The 19,295-nt window shown below is 42.3% G+C and overlaps 1 protein-coding gene and 1 long non-coding RNA gene across 2 annotated transcripts in view; both read right to left on the bottom strand.

Annotated features, from left to right (window-relative positions):
- LOC127477212 (uncharacterized) overlaps nucleotides 1-19,295 on the bottom strand; it is a 629,249-nt gene that overhangs the window by 158,589 nt on the left and 451,365 nt on the right. The window lies entirely within an intron of this gene.
- Nucleotides 1,138-18,731, bottom strand: ABRAXAS2 (abraxas 2, BRISC complex subunit). Its single transcript, XM_051801169.1, has 9 exons — nucleotides 18,622-18,731; nucleotides 17,019-17,109; nucleotides 14,092-14,128; nucleotides 11,848-11,914; nucleotides 10,325-10,515; nucleotides 9,657-9,776; nucleotides 8,911-8,995; nucleotides 6,733-6,847; nucleotides 1,138-3,360 (listed from the first exon to the last, which is right to left on the bottom strand). The coding sequence occupies exons 1-9, from the start codon at nucleotides 18,691-18,693 to the stop codon at nucleotides 2,894-2,896; spliced, it is 1,245 nt and encodes a 414-aa protein (XP_051657129.1). The 5' UTR covers nucleotides 18,694-18,731; the 3' UTR covers nucleotides 1,138-2,893.

Below are 19,295 nucleotides of genomic sequence, written 5' to 3'. Positions count from 1 at the left end.
TTCCCACTTAACAGGAAATCTTATCAGTTTGTTTATTTTACTTTGCAGCTACATTAAACAGTGACAGCTTCCCTTTAAATTTTAACTCAGGACATGTCAGAGGCACTGAAATGATCCTGAGCTGTCAGGAGACGTGAGACATGAACTCAAAACCTGCAGAGTCACGAATATGTCAAAATTAACGATGCTCACGTGTCCTTCTGCCAACACACACCACTCCCTAAGCAAAGAGGGGACTTGGAGGCTCCTGTGGTGTAAATCCAAGCTAATTTCAGAAATATTTGGTGATGCTTCCTTTTGTAAGCATATGTGAGAGTTCTAACTCACTGAGTCTCTCCATATGGTACATTCCTGTTCTTCTACTATAAACAATCAGAGGGGGAAATCAAAGTAAATTTGGAAATAAACAGCAATTTCAGTTTTCTCACAGCACTAAAACGAAAAATATTTCACTGCACCAGGAAAACTCCAGGACTTGGAACTGAAGGGCAGAGATGCCAGTTTTCAGTAGCTTTTAGTGCTGCCTCCCTGTTAGTGAGAGGACACGGCTGCAGGCCCTGCTGCTGGGCTTTGTGCTCCTGGGAATCACCAGGAGAGACTGTCCATGAGTCAGATGTGGAAAACTGCTGTTTCACGGGTGTGAAGCTCCAGTTTTATGACTAAAGCTGCTCCCTGTTGCCTTCAGGCAGATCAGAACCCCACATTGCTATATTTAGCAGGACTGTAATGAAAACTGCCAAGTCCAGTCACGTGTACTTCTGCCAGGATATCATCTGAATTTAAAAAAAAAATATATATATAAATAAACCCATACCCTTTGTTCTTATGAGTCAGCAGTTATGGTAAATGAAAATACCTGCAGATGGGCACTGGCTACAGGGCAGGATGACACACAGGTTGCACCACAGATCACCTACATGTTGTATGTAAAACCAAGGTAGTTTTTGGCATAAAACTCCCAGAATTCAAGGGCCTTGTATCAACATAAACATGGAATACACATGGCATAGTGCTGCCCTCTCCCCCTCAGTCCCCCAAACAGAGCAGCCTTAACAAACCCCCACTTTTGAGCTGCATATCTGTAGCCCAGTGAGTTCTTTCACTGAGGTGGAACTGGACAAGTATTAAAATCTATGCTACAGGATTAAATAAGATTTTATTGTCACATTTAACTGCTTTGTCAGAGATGTACATTTTGCAGGTTTCTGTACGGAATAAAAGTAAAAGATGGTGGTTGCCAACCTGTCAATCCTGATTCCAACAGTGACACGTTTATACCTGAGCCAGAGGCATAAACTCCAGAGCAAGGTCTCTGTCCCATGGACTGCAACACTCCAAAGCAAAATCCATCAAGTTAAGGCTAATGAGAACAATGTAAAATAGTTAAAACCAGAGCACTGGATGTTTAAAGGTGGAAACACTCGGTAGAAGAGTGGCAATTTTAACATCTCGTTTTTCCCCAAAGTTATTTTGCTTAATTTAGTACAGGTCAGGAGAAGGCAATGAACAGACTTTTGCCTACAGATCCAATTCAAAAGAATAAAATTTCAGTGTGTGAATCTGACAGATTTGAAATTTTTAAGCGACTGCTTTGCTGTTCTGGGTGTAAACCAAGGAAGTGGTTACTGAACCCTCGAGTGATAAATGCTGCAGATAACCTCATCTTAAAATGTGTATTTTCTCATTTACACATCAGGGATAAAGTCCAATAATACAAACTTCTTAGTGGCACAATTTCACATATTTTGGGCAACGTTAGCATACAAGCAGTATTTAAATAAAAGTAAGTGCATCCAAACATGAAATTCTCTAAATATACCACACTTCATTTATCCCAAACGGCAGTTTTCTGACAAGAGCTGTAATTCAATTTAAAATAATCATTTACACGTTTCACCCAGAGGAAAAGAGGTAATAAACCCAGGGGACTCTCCAAACAATCTTCTCCTACCCTATCCCCCTATTTAATACATAAAAAACTCATCTAGAAGCGTAAATCCAATACTCAGATGCAAATAAAATGCAAGAAGCAGTCTCTGATGTTTGCAATTTGCAGACTCCAAAGTCCAATCATGATGGAATTTACTACTTCTGTCGGTCATTTACTCCTGCATGTGCACTTTGTATTTATACTAAAATAACCAATGAGACAATAAATGAGGCCAGTGTGGCGTAAAGTCATTGTAAACCCAGTGAGACCAGAATAATTATATTTATGACATTCATTTGGATGATTTACCAGGCATCCCAACTCCCCCCCCCCCAACCTTTACAGAAAAAAAGGCAACCATCAGTTGAAGTGAGACACATTCTGCTTGTAAAAAAGGTCGAACCAAAGCCCTCCTCTGATAAGAGCATGCCCACAGAAGAAGGTTGACCACATCTTTTCCAATCAGGCTTCTCAGAATTATCAAGATTTCTCTGCTTGCAAAGGCCAATTTGGCTTACCATCGAAAGCTATTTTGAAGGCGGCTGATATATTTATTCCCTTTCAAAAATTAAAATTCAAGGCATGATAGTGCAAGAGGTAAGTTTTGATTTGAGAACATTATCTGTAGACTAACTGTGCTTAGTTACTACATCCCAATTTATTGTCTTAAAGAAAATATGGCAACAAAAGCTACAAGATCTCTATAAATTTCATTTTGCCTAAATTTACCAGTACATCCATGAACCTCATCAGTATTAGTACAACTTGATTATCCTAATGATTCCATTATAAAACTTGCAAAATGTATCACAAGGTGAATAAACCATCTAGTGCAAGTCTTCTACATTTTGTGTGCACAGTAATCCTGTGTAGTTCATCTCCTCCAGGTTAAATCCCCAAAGTCTCTCGGTAACAATTATGAAAAAACAGTGTCAGGTGGATTCTTTTGTTTTTTCCCCCCCATCAAATCTGAGAAGTTTGAGTGTTCCTGGAATCACCATCGGGATGTGCTGGAGGCCGTGAATCCCTTGTCTGTGAGTATTCACTGTCAGAGGACTCTGTGGGTTCAAGCAAATTCTCATAATCACTGTCTTCTGATTCGTCAACATTGTCACCGACCGCTCTTTGGGAAGATGGCATGGATGCTCCATTACCAGAATATTTCAATCCTGCATTTGTGGACACGTAACTGGAAGAACCTACTGCCTGAGGCCGAGGCATGAAGACACTGCTGTCCAGGAGCCCGGGGCCGGCAGCACTGTCCTGGCTGGTTGCGTTGAAATCGGAGTACGGAGGGGGAGGATCAGAGACATCCGAATCTTCCAGTGTGCAGCCTTCCACAGCAAACCCAGTGTAGGACATCCGGGGAACAAACATGGGTTCCAAGTTATCTGTTGGCATCTGCCTGCTTAAAATTGCTTGCTGCATTCCTACAAAACAAAGAACATGGGGGTACTTAATGCTTTCTTGGCAAAGTGCTTCACGTACCCGAGCTGTGACCCCCACACGGCGCCGTCCTCTCTGCTTTCTTTCTGGTTGTTATTAAATGTTCATCCCTGGCATTGCTTTCCAACTCCAGCACTTGATTTTGTCCTCTCAGTCTCCACTGCTCATCTTTCCTAATTCTGATTTTTGTCTTATATAGTCATCAATGCACTATCCCTGACCATCACATCAAATCCTGCTTATTGCTACATCCTACTCTTGGAGCGTTGACAAACTGCCCTAAATTTAGCAGTGCAGCCATGGAACTCATCAGTATCAGCACAACCCAATTATCCCAGTGATCACATTTCAAAAACAAAATGTGTCAGAAAGCAAAATAAACTACCCAAGTGCAGGCGTGCTATGTTTTCATGTGCACAGTCACCCTGTACAGTTCATTTCCTCCAGTTTAAGCTCCCAAAAAGCACAGCTACAGGATGTTTCCACAGCCTGTTGCTGTTTCCACCTCATCTTTCCTCTGTATTTTTGTTCCCTCTCACATCCAAGAGCACAGTGACCTCAGTTAGGGCTCATCATGGCTGCTCCTCTCCACCTGCGTCTTACTCAGTACTCAAAGCTCGACTCACTTTTCATCTGTGATAACTGATTTCTGATGTTCCATCTTAAAAATACCACTTTCTACTTTCTCTTCCAATGCCCCTTGTGCTTGGGGGCAATCTCACGAACACCTGCAAAGAAATTACCTTGTTTTCTTCCCTCAAATTATTATTTTAAAATCCGTACTCTCGTTAAAAACCTAAGCGATGGAATTATAGCTGCAGGTGTAACAGGGTTATCAGAACAGGAACGTAAAAGTCATCTAAAATGAGATGATTTGGCAAATATTTTAAGGAAGACATGCACAGGAATAATGAACTGCAAAACCTTACAAAATGAGGAACAGTTGCATCCCTCTGCAGAAAAGAAACACTTGATCTAAGTAAACTATAAATATCAACATGCATGAAGTGTGTTCAGCTGTTGAGATACAGGTATGCATTATTTCACTGCAGTGGTCAAGAATACAACTGGAATACACCTAATTTTGAACACCACGGTTTAAAAAATAGGGAAAAACTGGAGAAACTCCAAGGAAAGGACTCTTTAGAGGTCTAAAAATTATGAGCTAAGAGGAAAGGCTGCAATAACAGGGATGAGAAGGGAAGACTTGAGGAAACAGTTTCACTCTTCAAACGTGCCTATGAGGCTGCTATGAAAAGGTAAGTTATGTACATTAGACACAAGGAAAAACTTCCTGGCAGGAATGTTGTTAAGCACTGGGAGAGACTGAAGTTTTTGACTGGTTTCTAAATGGTTATTAGCCTCCAGATACCTGTCAGAACTGACACTGGGATAGGTAAAGTGACAGCCAAAATAGGATCAGCCCTGCTTACTGTAACACCACATTTCTGGGAAAAACACAAATGAAGGGTGAACAGTTCCTTTCATCAAGTCAATGAGATGTCCCTCAGGAATAAAAGGTGCATATTCCCTCCAGTGGCTGTGTAACAGCACTCCATTTTTGGGCCACAATGTGAGAACTGCAGTGGGAGATTTCCTGGCACCTGGGAAGTGCACAGCACTCACCATAGCCTGGAACACGTTAACTAAAGTATAAAACTACTTCACTGATCTGGCAAATAAAGTCTCAACTGACTTTTATGCTGCAGTGTAAAGTCACAGCCTGTTAACCAAAAGTTTGTAAGAATAACAAGCTTTCACACAACACTACTGCAGGAATTGAAATCAAATGCTCCCTCTTCCTCCAGCCCGGAGAATGATTAACTGGAATATTTAACTCAGTAAAACCAAAGAAATTCTCCTGATATTTAGCAAGTCAGAGAGCACAAGGCCAGATTCAGCATTTAACTACTCACGTCTAAAAATATTGCAGGGTTACAAGTTCCATGTTTTCTTGTTTCAGCCCTCTCACATGATTATCTGCTCTGGGTGAATTCTCAGTCCAGCATTTGCATCTCACTGGTAAGTACCTAGAGGAGAGCACAGGCTGCTCTTCCTCCTCCTCCCCCAGCTTTTCCATATAACTGGATCAGCTCCAGGCACACTAAATACCCACCTCTACTTCTCCATAGTAGCAGTTCCCTGCCTGCTTCATCTACAGCCAAGCAGGAAACAGCAGTGACTCATGCACTTCCATCTTTTAAATGGTCTGGAGCTAATCCTGGCTCTTTTACCTTATCTCTGGGGTTCAGAGGAAGGAGAACCCGGGCTGACAGATCAAACTGTGCTCTGAAATGCTCATGTGGTAACAGTACCTTGCTGTTTGGAGCAAATAAAAAATATCCACTCATGGCAGCAGCAGGGCCATTGCAGAGTTTAGGATGTTCACCCACCTAAATCATCTTTCAGTGTCAGACACAGCTTTAGGTAACAGGACACACAAGTAATAAAAGCCATCTTGTAGCTAAAATGATGAAATTTGGTTATTTGCTTATCTCTTCAAATACAAAAAAAAAGAGGCAGTGTTTGCTGAAATATGTAATTGGCTTATGAATTACTTGGGTTTTAATCTTACTTCCCATTTGTCTATTCTCCCTGCTCCTACTCTCTACCTTCGGTCTTCCCTTGCACTCACAAATTAAATTGGATCAGCAATGTCTCCTTGGAAAGGTCTGAGCTCTCCACAAAACTTATCTACTCCTAAACAAAAGTCTATTCAGGTGACACTCAATTTTTAGGCAGGAGGGACAGTGTGGTAACCAGGCAAATATGCTCACACAAGTCTCACTGATTCAGGAAATTATGGAGCAGCAAAAAGAGATGAACAAACACCTGAAAAGATTTAGTTCAACACTGAAAAGTGGTATTTCAATGCTAAACATGTTCACCACTAAGACAGGAAATGGGAGTGGGAATGGAGAGTGGGAAAGGGAATGAAGATTTTATAAAACCATGGATAGCTCCTGTTCTGTAAACACATTACCCTGTTTCTTTCCTGCAATAGAAGTCTCTCCAGTGTTTAGATTAGTTTCTTCCACTTTTCCTTTCCTACAGCTGATCTTTTCCTGTATTATTTCCAGAAATTACTTTCACATTCTTTCTCTACAGTGTTGTCTCTCTCCTATATTTTAAGCTTGCTAGCACTGCATGACTCCAACAGAAATACCTGCAGTATTTCCCACACACCTTCACAGTTCCAGTGTCATGCAACGTAAATCCATCATTTACACTTCCCAATGGAACTTTTTTCCCATGAGTTATCATGAATAAAAAAATTATTTAAACTCTACAAAACCTTTTGTACTTACAGCATCTGCTTCTGAAAAAAAAAAAAAAGTAATTAAAAGGCAACTTACTTATTTCTTGTTCTTTTTCATTCTTCTTCTGTGCGATTTGCCTTTTTAACTTGTTCACATCAGCTTGAAAAGATTCAACAACACGTTCACTTTTTTCTACATCTATACATACTGCCTGGGAGAAAAACATAAGATATGCTAAGATTGTGCAAAAATATAGGAAATATTTCCATGACAACATTAATAAAGCTCCTACCAGACAGGAAGCCATTAAAAGTACAAAACTAAAAGCAGGACTTCACTGTATCAGAGTGTGATATTTAAGCTCAAGATCGTTTTCTTTACTGGCTGTTGCCAATTCCCAACTGCTGCATTACAGGAAAAGCATTTCCAAATAATTCATCATTACAGAAGATTTGTAATAAGATCCAAAGTTAGTAAGTGTCCCACCCTGGAAGTGTTCAAGGCCAGGTTGGACAGGGCTTGGAGCAACCTGGAATAGTGGAAGGTGTCTCTGCCCACAGCAGGGGATGGAAGAAGATGATCATGAAGGTCCCTCCCAACCCAAACCATTCTGGGATTCAATGTATTCGTCATTATCATTAACCATGATCAGTTTTGAAGAGCACAAAATCCTAAAAGCTGTTTCTTCTCCAAAAGGTGACTCTTAGTGGCCTTACCTGCAGAACTGAAAAACATGAACTATGCTTTCAATTCTGTATCTAATTTTTAGAAGTTTAATTGGGGAATAATGCAAATATATGTCTAAGCTGCTTAACCAGAAAACTGATTTCCAGTCCTGTAACATTCTCTGTTAGACAGTCACTTCAAAGGTAAAAGTTCCTCAAGTCAGCCAACGCCAAAATCAGTTTTGAGCTCTGTAAACCTTGTACATGATTTACACAGTGACATACAACAGTTAAAATTCTAAAAGGCAGGAAGACAACTCCTTGTTGATCAGAGAATCATGAAATTGTCAAGGCTGGAAAAGACGTTTAAAATCACCGAGACCATCAACCCAGCACCACCACCATGTTCACCTCCAAACCAAGGGCATCCACATGTTTTTGAACACTTCCAGGGATGGTGATTTCACCACTTCCCTGCACAGCTTGTGCCAACACCTTCCTGTGAAAAACCATTTTCTAATACCCAGTCTGAACCTCCCCTGAAGCAGCTTGAGGCAGTTTCCTCTTGTCCTGTCCCTTGGTCCCTGGGAGCAGAGCCTGGCCCCCACCTGGCTCCAATCTCCTTTCAGGTGGTTGTAGAGAGTAATAAGGTCCCCCTGAGCCTCCTTTTCTCCAGGCTAAACAACCCCATTTCCATTTCCAGACCCAGTAATTCAAACAACAGCAGGAGCACAAAGGATATACGTGCTCTTGGCATAAGCAGTGTTACAAATAATGCCAGGAGCTAATGAAACAGAGCTCTGAAGATAAATTTTTCTATCCCTTGAAGTTTCCCTGTGTGTGCCTTACCCACCTTACAAGGCAGGCTGGGAAGCAGCAACTTCCCACTGAGAAAGAGCAGCTCCCCTGTGCAGGCAGGGCCAGGGGATGGCTGGAGGGATTGCTGCCTCATTCCCTGCTCCATGAGCAGACCAGCAGAGCTGAGCTGGAGCAGAGACACAAATCCCCCCAGGGCAGATGCAGAGGGAAAGCCTGGGAACAAGCTGTGACTGCAGCACAATTAGCAGCTGTGTGAGCTCCTGGGGCAGCACAGCCACGCTGCTCTTCACACAGGACAAGCTGTGAACTGACAGGCACACATTGAGTAGATCTGACACTCCAGGCACTTTCAGATGCTTTGGCACATTTGGAGCAGGATTCACTCATGCTCCACACAAGTTTTAACTAACAGATGGAGCTCTGCTGATGTTTCATACCCAGAAGTCATTTTTAAACCTCTGCAAATCCCTACAGCCTTCAGCAAGGCTTCTCTTCAATGCATACTCTTAAAAATAACTAACACCTCCCAGAAATCCCTAAGTATTGAATCATTTACTTGAAAAAGAGAAAGAATTGATGATATCCATACCAACCACTTTTACAGACTGGAAGTGCACACATTAAATAGAAATGGACATATTTCACTATTAAAATCAGACTGATTTTCCTACAGTTCATGATAATTCTTCATGAGCTCTAAAAGTCTCCATCCCCTTCACTCCTGGTTTAACCAAAGGATGAATAAAAGATGCCACAGACATACTGACCAATATGAAGTAAAAGATGTTACCTGTACTTTTTCCTGAAGTGCATTATAAACCTGATAGATAGCCCTGATGTCCTTCATCACTCCATCTTTGTCAAAAAAATCAGTACTAAAAAAAGGAAGCAAAGCAGAAATCATCAGTTAGAAAAGACAACACAGGTTCCTAGCTCATGCTGTCTTTGAGTTGCTGTTAAGCAGTCTATCACTGTATTTCTAAAATGTATTTTATTGCTAAATATGCTATTTCAGCAATAGTATACTGCTAAAAACGTACAATACTGTCAAGATCCAGTTGGACAGCAGCATTTTCAATACCAAAATTACTTCTGGAACAACAAAGTCTCATTTGAATGAGATTAAATTTATGCAGAAATCTTCAAGCTTGTATAATTTGATTGTTAACAGCCAGAAAAGCTACTTGGCATTTATAGCATGTCAGTAAAAATTCTTAAGAAAAACAACAAGATTTCCGAGTCAGAGTTCAAGTTTTAAATTAAGCTTGCACACAGAATTCCTTGGGGAGGTGGGTGGTGGGTGGAAATCAAACCAGAAACTTCCAGCCAGAAGGCTCAGAGCATGGACTGGCCACACCAACTCTGCTTTTCTGAGGAGTGCACTGAGTTCCCTGAAAGATTCAGTCTTAAGCAGGAAAAAAGCACAGCAAGAACTGACCATTCTTCTCCTGAACTAGTTTTTTCCTTGTAGTATTCTTTGGGAGGTACAGAATGTGGAGCTGGATGACTAATTCATTTTAAAGGAAAAATCCTTACCCGTGTTCCTTGATAACTTTGGCATAATTTTGAGAAGTATTTGGCACTGAAGAAACTTTGTATTCCTGTTGGCTAGTGTTGCCTAGATTGGGAATAGTAAGCGACACCCTTTGATTATACCTGTAGAGAAAGTTTAGAAAGAATTCTTAATTCATTTGCAAAAGATCCCTTACAATGGCCTTATATTATCCCAGCTCTCTGATGATCACAACTCTTCTCATTTTAAAGCTTCTGCATCAGGTTTGTTATAAAAGCTGCTAAATATTACAGGTTGTGTTCAAAATAAATGCAGGATCAAAAATTCTTACCTCCATACCTCTTAGGACCTTTGAAATGTGCACTTGAACTACCACAGACACATTCAGGTCCACTATAAGAAACATGGTACTGACATCTGATATCTCTTAAAAATATATTTTTTGTTTGTTTGATGACTTAAAGTCTGAAAAGAATTTTTGCTCACCCCAACTTTAATTCATAAATTATTTGCACAGGGAAAAAAGCTGCCATCACTAACAAGTGGTGGCTTGTTACACTAACAAGTGTACCCCAAGGCATTATTAGACAAACATATAATTTACATATAATTGTACAAACTTTTAAATAGTTTGAAGAATAGCAGTAAGAAGCAAAAAATGAGGCTTGGCTCATATACAGAGATGGCTTACCTTCTGTTTGGTCTAAAAAGCACATATTCTAAAGCATGTGTTGAGTTATTTGCAGTGGAAATGAAGCTGAAGAGAAGGAAGACAAGATCAGGCACTCCAAGGATGTGTGTCAGCTGTTTATGAATGATGTGCTCTCTATATGACATTTGCTGCTGCGTGTTTCTCCTAAACCTGTACCATCCAATAACGTTCTGCAATCAAAGTACATCAGCAAAGTGTTAACTCAGAGATACACATTTACCTCCTGAGAATAAAGTTGCTAAAATTGTGGTATCACAATTAGCCAAAAGCTTTATTACAACAAAACAAATTGAATTCCTGGAGATTTGCACCTATTAAAAGAATAGAATTCCTAGAGATTTGTACCTTTGCACCAAAGCAAGTGTAGCATCCTGTTACAACACAACTGGCAACTATAAAACAACATAACTCCCATGTTAAATAAAAGAACAGGAAGCTTTGGTTTTAACTTTTTTTATATTAAATATTAAATTATTTAGCCTGAATGTAATAAAGCCTGCTTAGTTTGCTAATAAAAGAGAATACAAGACTGTCTTTATTCCCAGACAGCAGTATTTCTTTCTTTTTTGACATTATGACAGTTAATGTCATTAAATCTGTGATACTGTAGTCACATGACACTTCAAGTTTTATTTTCTCTGGTTTTGCCCACTTTCCCCCCACAGATTATGCACCTTGCCAGTCTCCCTGTAAGGAGACTTGCCAGTCTCCTAAAAAAATAACATTCCAGTGAAAACTAGTGGGAGACAAACATTTTTAAATTATGCTTTTTGCCTCATCTCCTGAGGGGGAACTTAGTATCCTCTGTAATGTTCTAGAGTAGAGTTATAGGGTCACAGAATTCAGGATTCAATACTGGAAACTCACTCCACCACTTCACTACATAAGGGACCACACCTTCAGCTCTGCTCTTTGATGTATCAGTTCATGAGAACCTCTGAAACAACTCTTGGATAATTAGAAAAGGTTTGAGTCTTCTCCAAAGAACTAATAAAATTTAATCTTAATACTGGTTGTGCTACTAACAACCATGATTTAGAGCTGTGACAATATCTTTAAACATCTATAAGCTGTGACATAACTGATGGAAGAGTTTTTTCAGTTTAAAACTGACAGTGCTAAATCATTACAATACCTTCAAATGAACTCTTTCAAACAGATTTTCAGATCAACTGCATTTTTGGTGGGTTCAGCAGCAAAGTACACAATCATTATACCACATTTTTAGCTCAGAAATCTGAGTGGGTTAATACAGCCTTTCACTTTTGGAGACCTACACTTAAATCCTTCACATTTCTTCAGGGAAATTAGACATTGCCCCTGGTTTAACCTAAGCACCACAAATCCACCAACTTCTGTACAGGATAAGCCCTGGATCAAAACAAACCATCAGATTTATGAAAGAAAATATTTCTCCTAGTTAATTACCTTTTTCTGTTCATCTGTTTTCCAAACCCAGCCTTTCTAATGACCAGAACAGGAGGAAAAGAGAGAAAACTTACTTTTCTTCTGTCTTTAAGGATCCTGTCCAAACTCTCCTCGTTAACCTTGCCTGCATAATCATAAAAGCTGGAGCCAAACAGGAAGAGAGAAAGGCAGATACACAGTTTACACACATATATTATACATAAAGTAAACAATTTACACTTTGAACATTCTTCAAATAGGTGGCATTCTATACAATACAAAGCAATTTCCAGAGTTTTACCTTTATCAACATAAATGCACTGTTTTAATCATTAAAACCCTGTCTAAAAGAAAGGGAAGCAGGGCTATTTTACATGCAACTTCAAACCAGTTTCTTGAGCTCCAGTCCTGCAATTAGACTCACGTGGTTGGACCCTTGAAGCCAAAAGAGGCCACAATAATCCAAAGCATCATGGTCTTTCCATATGGCTCTGCTTCCAGAACTGAGGCTCAAACCCTGACATGTCGTTATTTTGAGGGCACAACAGATTTAAGCATTTATACACCTACCTACCCACACAGGTTTAGAAATTTAAGTAGATCACACTGCATGATAAAGGGAGAAACATTTGAAAATAGATTGCTCCCTGCCTTACCTGCCAAGTCCTTGGTCTCTTTCAAGAGCTGGTATCACTAACACCTCAAGCAGTGCAGGAAAACACTCTGGTTTAGAGGTGTGTGATCTCAGCTCTTATGTGGGGGTGTAAAAAACACAAGAGAAAATCCTGAGCTCTGTACTTGGCTGGTAAATAAGGGTGGAAACACCATTTGCTTCAAGATGCAAGTTGTAGTGAAAATTCAGACTACAACTAATTACTAACTTGAGATATGTATTATTTGCATAATCTTTTCAATTCATGTTCACAGTATTTATTTATGCATTCTGGTAAGTAGTAGCTATGCAATTCTTTCTCCCTCTGTGCTTTATAAGAGTAATTTTTCTATAGGATGAGCAACTGGTATGTAATGAAAGACATCCACCTGAAAACTCCACAGACAGAGAAATCAGTCTTTTGAAAATCCTTGCTTCTCATTCAGTACCAGCACTGGAACCAAGGCTGTCATACCCAACATCAGCAGTGCCAGCTTACAAGAACACAGTGGATGAGCAATAGGCCTCACATTGGCTACAGTTAAGTCAAAAGGACAAGGCAGAAAAAGCCCAAATCAGCATCTGCTACAATCAGTGGAGCAGAACAACCAACAGCACACTCTGGTACTGATAAAAAGTGCGTGAGCTGTGAGAGCTTCCCTTGTGCTCTGCAGTGAGTGGATTCACCCTTTTCCTGTGCAGCAGCACACAGGGGATACTTCTCCCCTCCCTCCATCAGCTCAGGCACTAACAACCCATTCCTTGACTGGGGGAAGCAGGGAACGTGATCTGTTTGGATATGCACTGCACAAAGCATCCCTGGGATCCAGGAAGAGCCTCCCAGACACTGGGATATTATCTCCATGTGTGGAGTCTGCAGCATTTAAATCACTGCCTTCAGAGTACCCTCTCTGTAATTATCAACCAGCAAGTGACTGACTGCAGCTTTTCTCTTAATGCAACCACTGTCAATCACAATATCTAAGCTACTGTGTCTTCTTAATTGGCTGGAAATCTCCAAATAAAGACAGGAGGAGATTAATTGGGAATTCCTTCTACAAAGGAATTCTAGACAGCGCTTTAGAAGCCATCACTGTATTAACAAGTGAAGACTACAGAGAAAATCTACATGTAAATAGATGGAAGCTGTTAAATAGAATACATTAGCCCCATATTTAATTTGAATCTGGAGTTCAGAAGATCAGAAGGCAAAAATCACTAGAAAGCTGAAAGACTCAGAATAATTAGTTGGTGCAGGTCAGTACAACTAACCACAAAACAACTTGGTAACCCCACAAGGTACAAGGGTTAGGGCACCAGGGTGTGCTGTGACCCACCAGGCCCAGGCAGAGCCAACCTAAAACTGCAATAATTTCAATTGATTTTGACATCCATCCTCATTATCAGAGTGGTATGATTTGAACTGACTCCTATTCTACCTCCACCAGCTACCCAAGATGGAAATTCAAGGAGATAGAGAAATAAGCCCCTTCCAACCTAAGGTAAGTGCTACTAAAACTGTGATCTCATAATTTCATTGTCATGGTTGGTGCCATTTCCATGGATTTCTGTAATACCATCAGATGAGCAAACACTGGTGGGGACATTTGAAATGCTAATACATTGCAGTGAGCTCCCTATTTTTATATTCTGCATCCAACACAGGAAGACAACAAAAAAAGCTTACCTAAAGAGTTTTGAACAAGGCTCATGGTTATGGATTTCTGCAACAACAAAGAAAAAAAAGAGACATATGTCCAGCTGCTTAAGGCAAAGGGAAATTACAGTGGCATGAACTTTCCACATCACAGCTACTGAGCAAACAAACATTTGTGTCAGACCACACACTGCCCTTAATGTCTCAGCAACACTTGATGACACAGCACCATACCCAGAAAACTGGCTTCTCTTTATAATCTGACATTTTACAGAGGGAAATATTTTAATAAGACACACACTTGCTCAGATACACAGAGATATAGGAGCTTCAAATACACACAATAATATTTTAATACTGTAGTTGTAACCTCCTCACAAAAGCATTTTTTCTCTTGGATATCCATTTCCACAACACTTTACTTGCATTCACAGACACTTTGTTACAGCAGCAGTGAAGAAAAAAAAGGGATGGGGAGGCAATCACTGTAATGTTATACACAGGAGTGTTTCAAGAGGCAAGGCAAACAGTCTATAATGACAAAAGGGGTTCAAACCCATTTCAAAACACTTAGCTGCAATTTGTAGTTCTGTTCTATGAGATATTAAAAACTCAGAGCAGCATTTTTTCACTGAAAAGGTTGCAATAAATGCTAACGTGCTTATTTAAGGAGCAAAGGTTGTAACATGGCAGTAATCTCAGAGATGAGTAAGAAAAGAGTAAAAATCCAATCCCCATTATCTCTCCAACACCAAACATGACTTATTTTTTCAGGTACTTGGAGTAATCTGGTCCAGTGGAAGGTGTCCCTGCCCATGGCAGGGGGTTGGAATGAGATGGGCTTTAAGGTCCCTTCCAACCCAAACCATTCCATGATTCTGGGATTCTACAATGATGTAGCACTAATATTTCCAGCTCCCACAGCAGAACCCCACTGGAGTGTTTAGCAACAACTTTGTTCAGACTCTTCCTTCCTGGAGGGTGACACACCACCTGCTGCTCAGGGCTGCCATCTCAGCAGAGTCACACTGGAATCACACTTCCCAGGAACAGCAGACTGCACACATTAACATCCCAGCATATTTAGTGTCTATCAAAACAAGGCCCAGAGCATCCATTGCAGGCCCCCTGCCCAAGAAACTGTACATCCTCGCTAGCAAGAACTCCTCAGGATGCTGCTGTGAGAGCTGCTTTCTTAGGAATTGTACAGAATTGTATCAACTCCAGTATTTTTGCACCATCATGCAGGAAACAATCTGCTAACAAAGCCAGTAAGTGCAATTATTGAAGCTTAGACCACTGTTTTCCAGGAAATATATTGACTGCAACAACATACTTGATCCTTGGGTTATGGTATTGCCACACAGACCTCGTGTTTTGAAAAACAGGAAGCAACAAGCCTCCTGCTCAGACCACATGAAGCAGCCAACATTCTAAATTTAAGGCTTACACATTGGCTTATTTATAGATATAGCATGCACACTGTACATACACACATATATACTCAAACATCACCACTGATCTTACAGATAAAAGAAGTTAAAACTCATCTCTGACAACAGTGCCACAAAACTGTCAATCCCCTGAGCTGAACTGGGAGTTCAAGAGTCAATGTTCACAAATACATATTGAAGTAAAAGTCTGGTAAACAAAAAAAAAAAATATCCAGAAGGTCCTTATGGGTGGGTAATTTCCATTTTCATAAAGTAACTGTAACTAATAATGTGACAAAGGAGTGATCTAAAAAGGGAGTGATTTTTAACAGCACAAACACTTGGTTTAGGAAACCAGGCCAAGGCTGCAGCTGATGACATCACTGCCAACAATAACCAGGATCAGTGACCACTGCAGAGCAGTGTCTGCTTTAGAAACTTCAAAAAGTGACTTGCTCTGTCAGTTTATTTTGAACACACAGAGCTATCAGCTGCTTCCCTCAGACAGTGCTCTGACAGTGATTATATGCACACACAAAAAATGCTATGCCTTTACTTTCTGTAATTTAGCTCAACTAACTAATTAATTAATTGACACTTCAGTCAATTTACCACCCTTGATCTCTTAGGAATAACCAGAACAGGAAACTACTCAACCTTCTGGATTGCTGTGCACACTGTGCACACCATCATCACTTCAGATCATCAGTTCTGTGTCAGAAAAACAACTGAGAGTCAATCCAAAGATGTTTGTGTGTTACCTGAGCTTTATGCAGACCCTGCTTTGTTATCTGAGATCAGATTCACAAAGCCAGGTATGGACACATTTGGGTTTTTAGGAAGGTTTAGATATATTTTAACATCTGGTTATATATACAGAAACAAAAAGGCCTTTTCTTTCAGGGCTTTCCTACTTTCTACAAACCAAAGAGCTAAAAACATGCAACAGCTTCTCACTCATCTATGAAAAATCTAATTCAACTAACACTTAACAGCAAGAGCTTCAATCTTCTTTCACTTTTCACACAGATCAGCTGCAGAGTCCTTGTGCCAGTCAAATAAATTGTCTGACAAATATTTCTTGTCCAGTCTTGCTGTGACAGTTTATGATGTTGCCAGCTCCCAGCTGTCCATCCAAACCCTCTACTGAAAATCTGCCCCTTTCCAGTCTTAGTAAATCAAGCAATGAATTCATTTCACTTTGAGCACATGCTGTATTTAGGCAACTGTATCGAGAAACTCTCTGCAGGACCAACAGCTAAGTAAGTAATTTCTCCATCATGAAATGCAGATAAATGTCTCCAATAAACAATCTTTTCTTCACACAAGGAGATGCACAAAAACCCTGTAACTAGGAAAGGTCTGCTTCCTTTCCTCACAACCACAAACATATAGACACTGTGGCAAATATGATACACCCTGTGATGGTCTCGCAGGTGAAGTGATTCTTAATGAAATTTTGTCCTGAGAACTTAAAACCTGAGCAGTGCCAATCTCAGAATGTCTCAAAGTTACATCACTTACCAATCACTTGTAGAAATTCAGTGTTGCTGATCTGTGAATCACTAATGCTAAAGGTCTCTTCTTGCCTCACCTCTCCCAGCAGAAATCCTTCCTACAATTTAAAAGGAAAATAAAAGGACTAAAAATGGAAAGAAATCCACTGCATACAGTCATTTACTGTAACTTTCTTAGCCCTTAAGCTGAACCAAAGATTTAGTTTGAAGCACACATCTGAGCTGCAGTGGGTACAACCTGCCCTGAGGTTCACCAAGGCTGATTTTCTGCTTTGCCAACATCCTTTCACAACACTGCAGGGATGGCTTGTCCAAAAATAACATTCTACACACAACTTACACAAGGGAAACACATTATAGAAGGGAGGGCTCTGCCCCAGCCCCAAAGGGATGAGAAGGAGGCCTGAGCACAAGGCTGCTTTGCTCCTGCAAATCCAAGGGAAGTGGAGGTTACACCTGCAGAGCCTTACTCAAATTTCTGTGTGGAGACTGGGCTGGACCCTGAACATCAACAGGGATTATAAAACCCAGATGTTAATTTAAAGGTAAAATAATTTATTCTCCATCCCTACCCAAAATGAGGAAGGAGACTGAGCAGGAATTGTGTAGTTTTGGCACAAGCACCGAGATGGTGGTGCAGAGCTAAAGAGCAAGCTCAGCCTAAAATCATGCCAACAAAACCGTGGGATTCGGGAACACCCCAGCTCTGCGCTGGTCAGTCGAGGCTGCGGGGAACCCACCCACGGAGCTTCTACACACGTGTTCCCTGCCTGCAACCCCAGTCCCGCGGGAGCCCCGCCCCGCCGGGAACATCCCGGGGGGAGCACTCCGAGTACCCCACATCCCAGGGAACATCCCTAGCATCCCACATCCCGGGGGGCCAGAACCCCGGACACCCCACATTCCGCCCGGGCACCCGACATCCCGGGGAACAGCCCGGACACTCCCACAGGGAAGAACCCCGGACACCCCATATCCCGGGGGGAGGTCAGCAGGCTCCCCGCATCCTTTGGGGAGCAGCCCCCTGACACTCCACATCCCGCAGAAAGCATCCAGGGCACCCCACGTCCCCGGGAGCAGCCCGGGCACTCCACATCCCGAACACCTCACATCCCAGACTCCCCACATCCCGGGGAGCAGCCAAGACACTCTACATCCTGCCCAGGCATCCCACATTCTGGGGGGAGCAGCCCGGGCACCCCACATCTCGCCTGGACACCCCACATCCCGTCCGGGCATCCCACATCTCGCGGGGAGCACTCCGAGCACCCCGCATCCCAGGAAACAGCCCTGCCATCCCACATCCCGAGGGGAGAATGCCGGACATCCCAAATCCCGCCCAGGCACTTCACATCCCACCCGGATACCCCACATCCCGCACGGGGGGAACAGACCGGACACCCCACATCCCGCCGGGATACCCCACATCCCTCCCGGACATCCCACATCTCGCCCCGCCGCGCCCGTGTGGGGCCGCCCCCGCCCGCTGTGACCCGCGGCCGGGCCGCACGGTCGGCAGTGCGGCCCGCTAGCCCCGCAGCGCGAGCGCCGCTCGGTGTGCGGTGCCAGTGTGCCCCCGCGGCCCCGGGCTGGCGGCGCGGGGCACGTACGTGGTCGGCGCTGCTGTTGGCGCTGCAGTAGCACACGGAGCTGAAGGTGTAGCCGGAGATGGACGCCGCCATGACGGACACACCGCCGCCGACGCCACGGCGCACGCGCGCCGCCGCGCAGGGCCGCTTCCGGCGGCGCCGCGGGGCATCACGGGCAGTGTAGGCCCGAGGGGCGACGGAGGTCCAGGGATTGGGGCGGGGATGGAACTGCCAGTCAGGAATGATTGGGTTTGGAACACACTCATGGGAAGGAATTCTTGGCTGTGAGGGTGGGGAGGCCCTGGCACAGGTTGCCCAGAGAAGCTGTGGCTGCTCCATCCCTGGAAGTGTCCAAGGCCAGGTTGGACGGGGCTTGGAGCAACCTGGGCTAGTGGAAGGTGTCCCTGCCCATGGCAGGAGGTGGGACTGGATGGGCTTTAATGTCCCTTCCAACGCAAACCATTCCATGATTCCATGACACACACACGGAGCTGTACCAGGAGGCGACTCTGCAGCGGTGCCGTTCATCACTCCTATTTTTTACTTAATACACCTCGCAAAAAAAAAAAAAAAAAAAAAAAAAAAAAAAAAAAGCCTTGTAAAAGCAGCCACGTTTGTGAAATTTGAAATTAATAAATATTGAAAAGCATAAACCCTTCTTTTAAATATTGGGCTGATTTTCATTGAATCTCAGG

This window comes from Manacus candei, unplaced genomic scaffold, assembly GCF_025592945.1.
Source record: "Manacus candei isolate 608988 ecotype Guabito, Panama unplaced genomic scaffold, ASM2559294v1 h1tg000050l, whole genome shotgun sequence".
NCBI classification, from domain to species: Eukaryota; Metazoa; Chordata; class Aves; order Passeriformes; family Pipridae; genus Manacus; species Manacus candei.
Note: the sequence above shows the minus strand (reverse complement) of the source record. Positions and strands in the feature narration are given on the sequence as shown.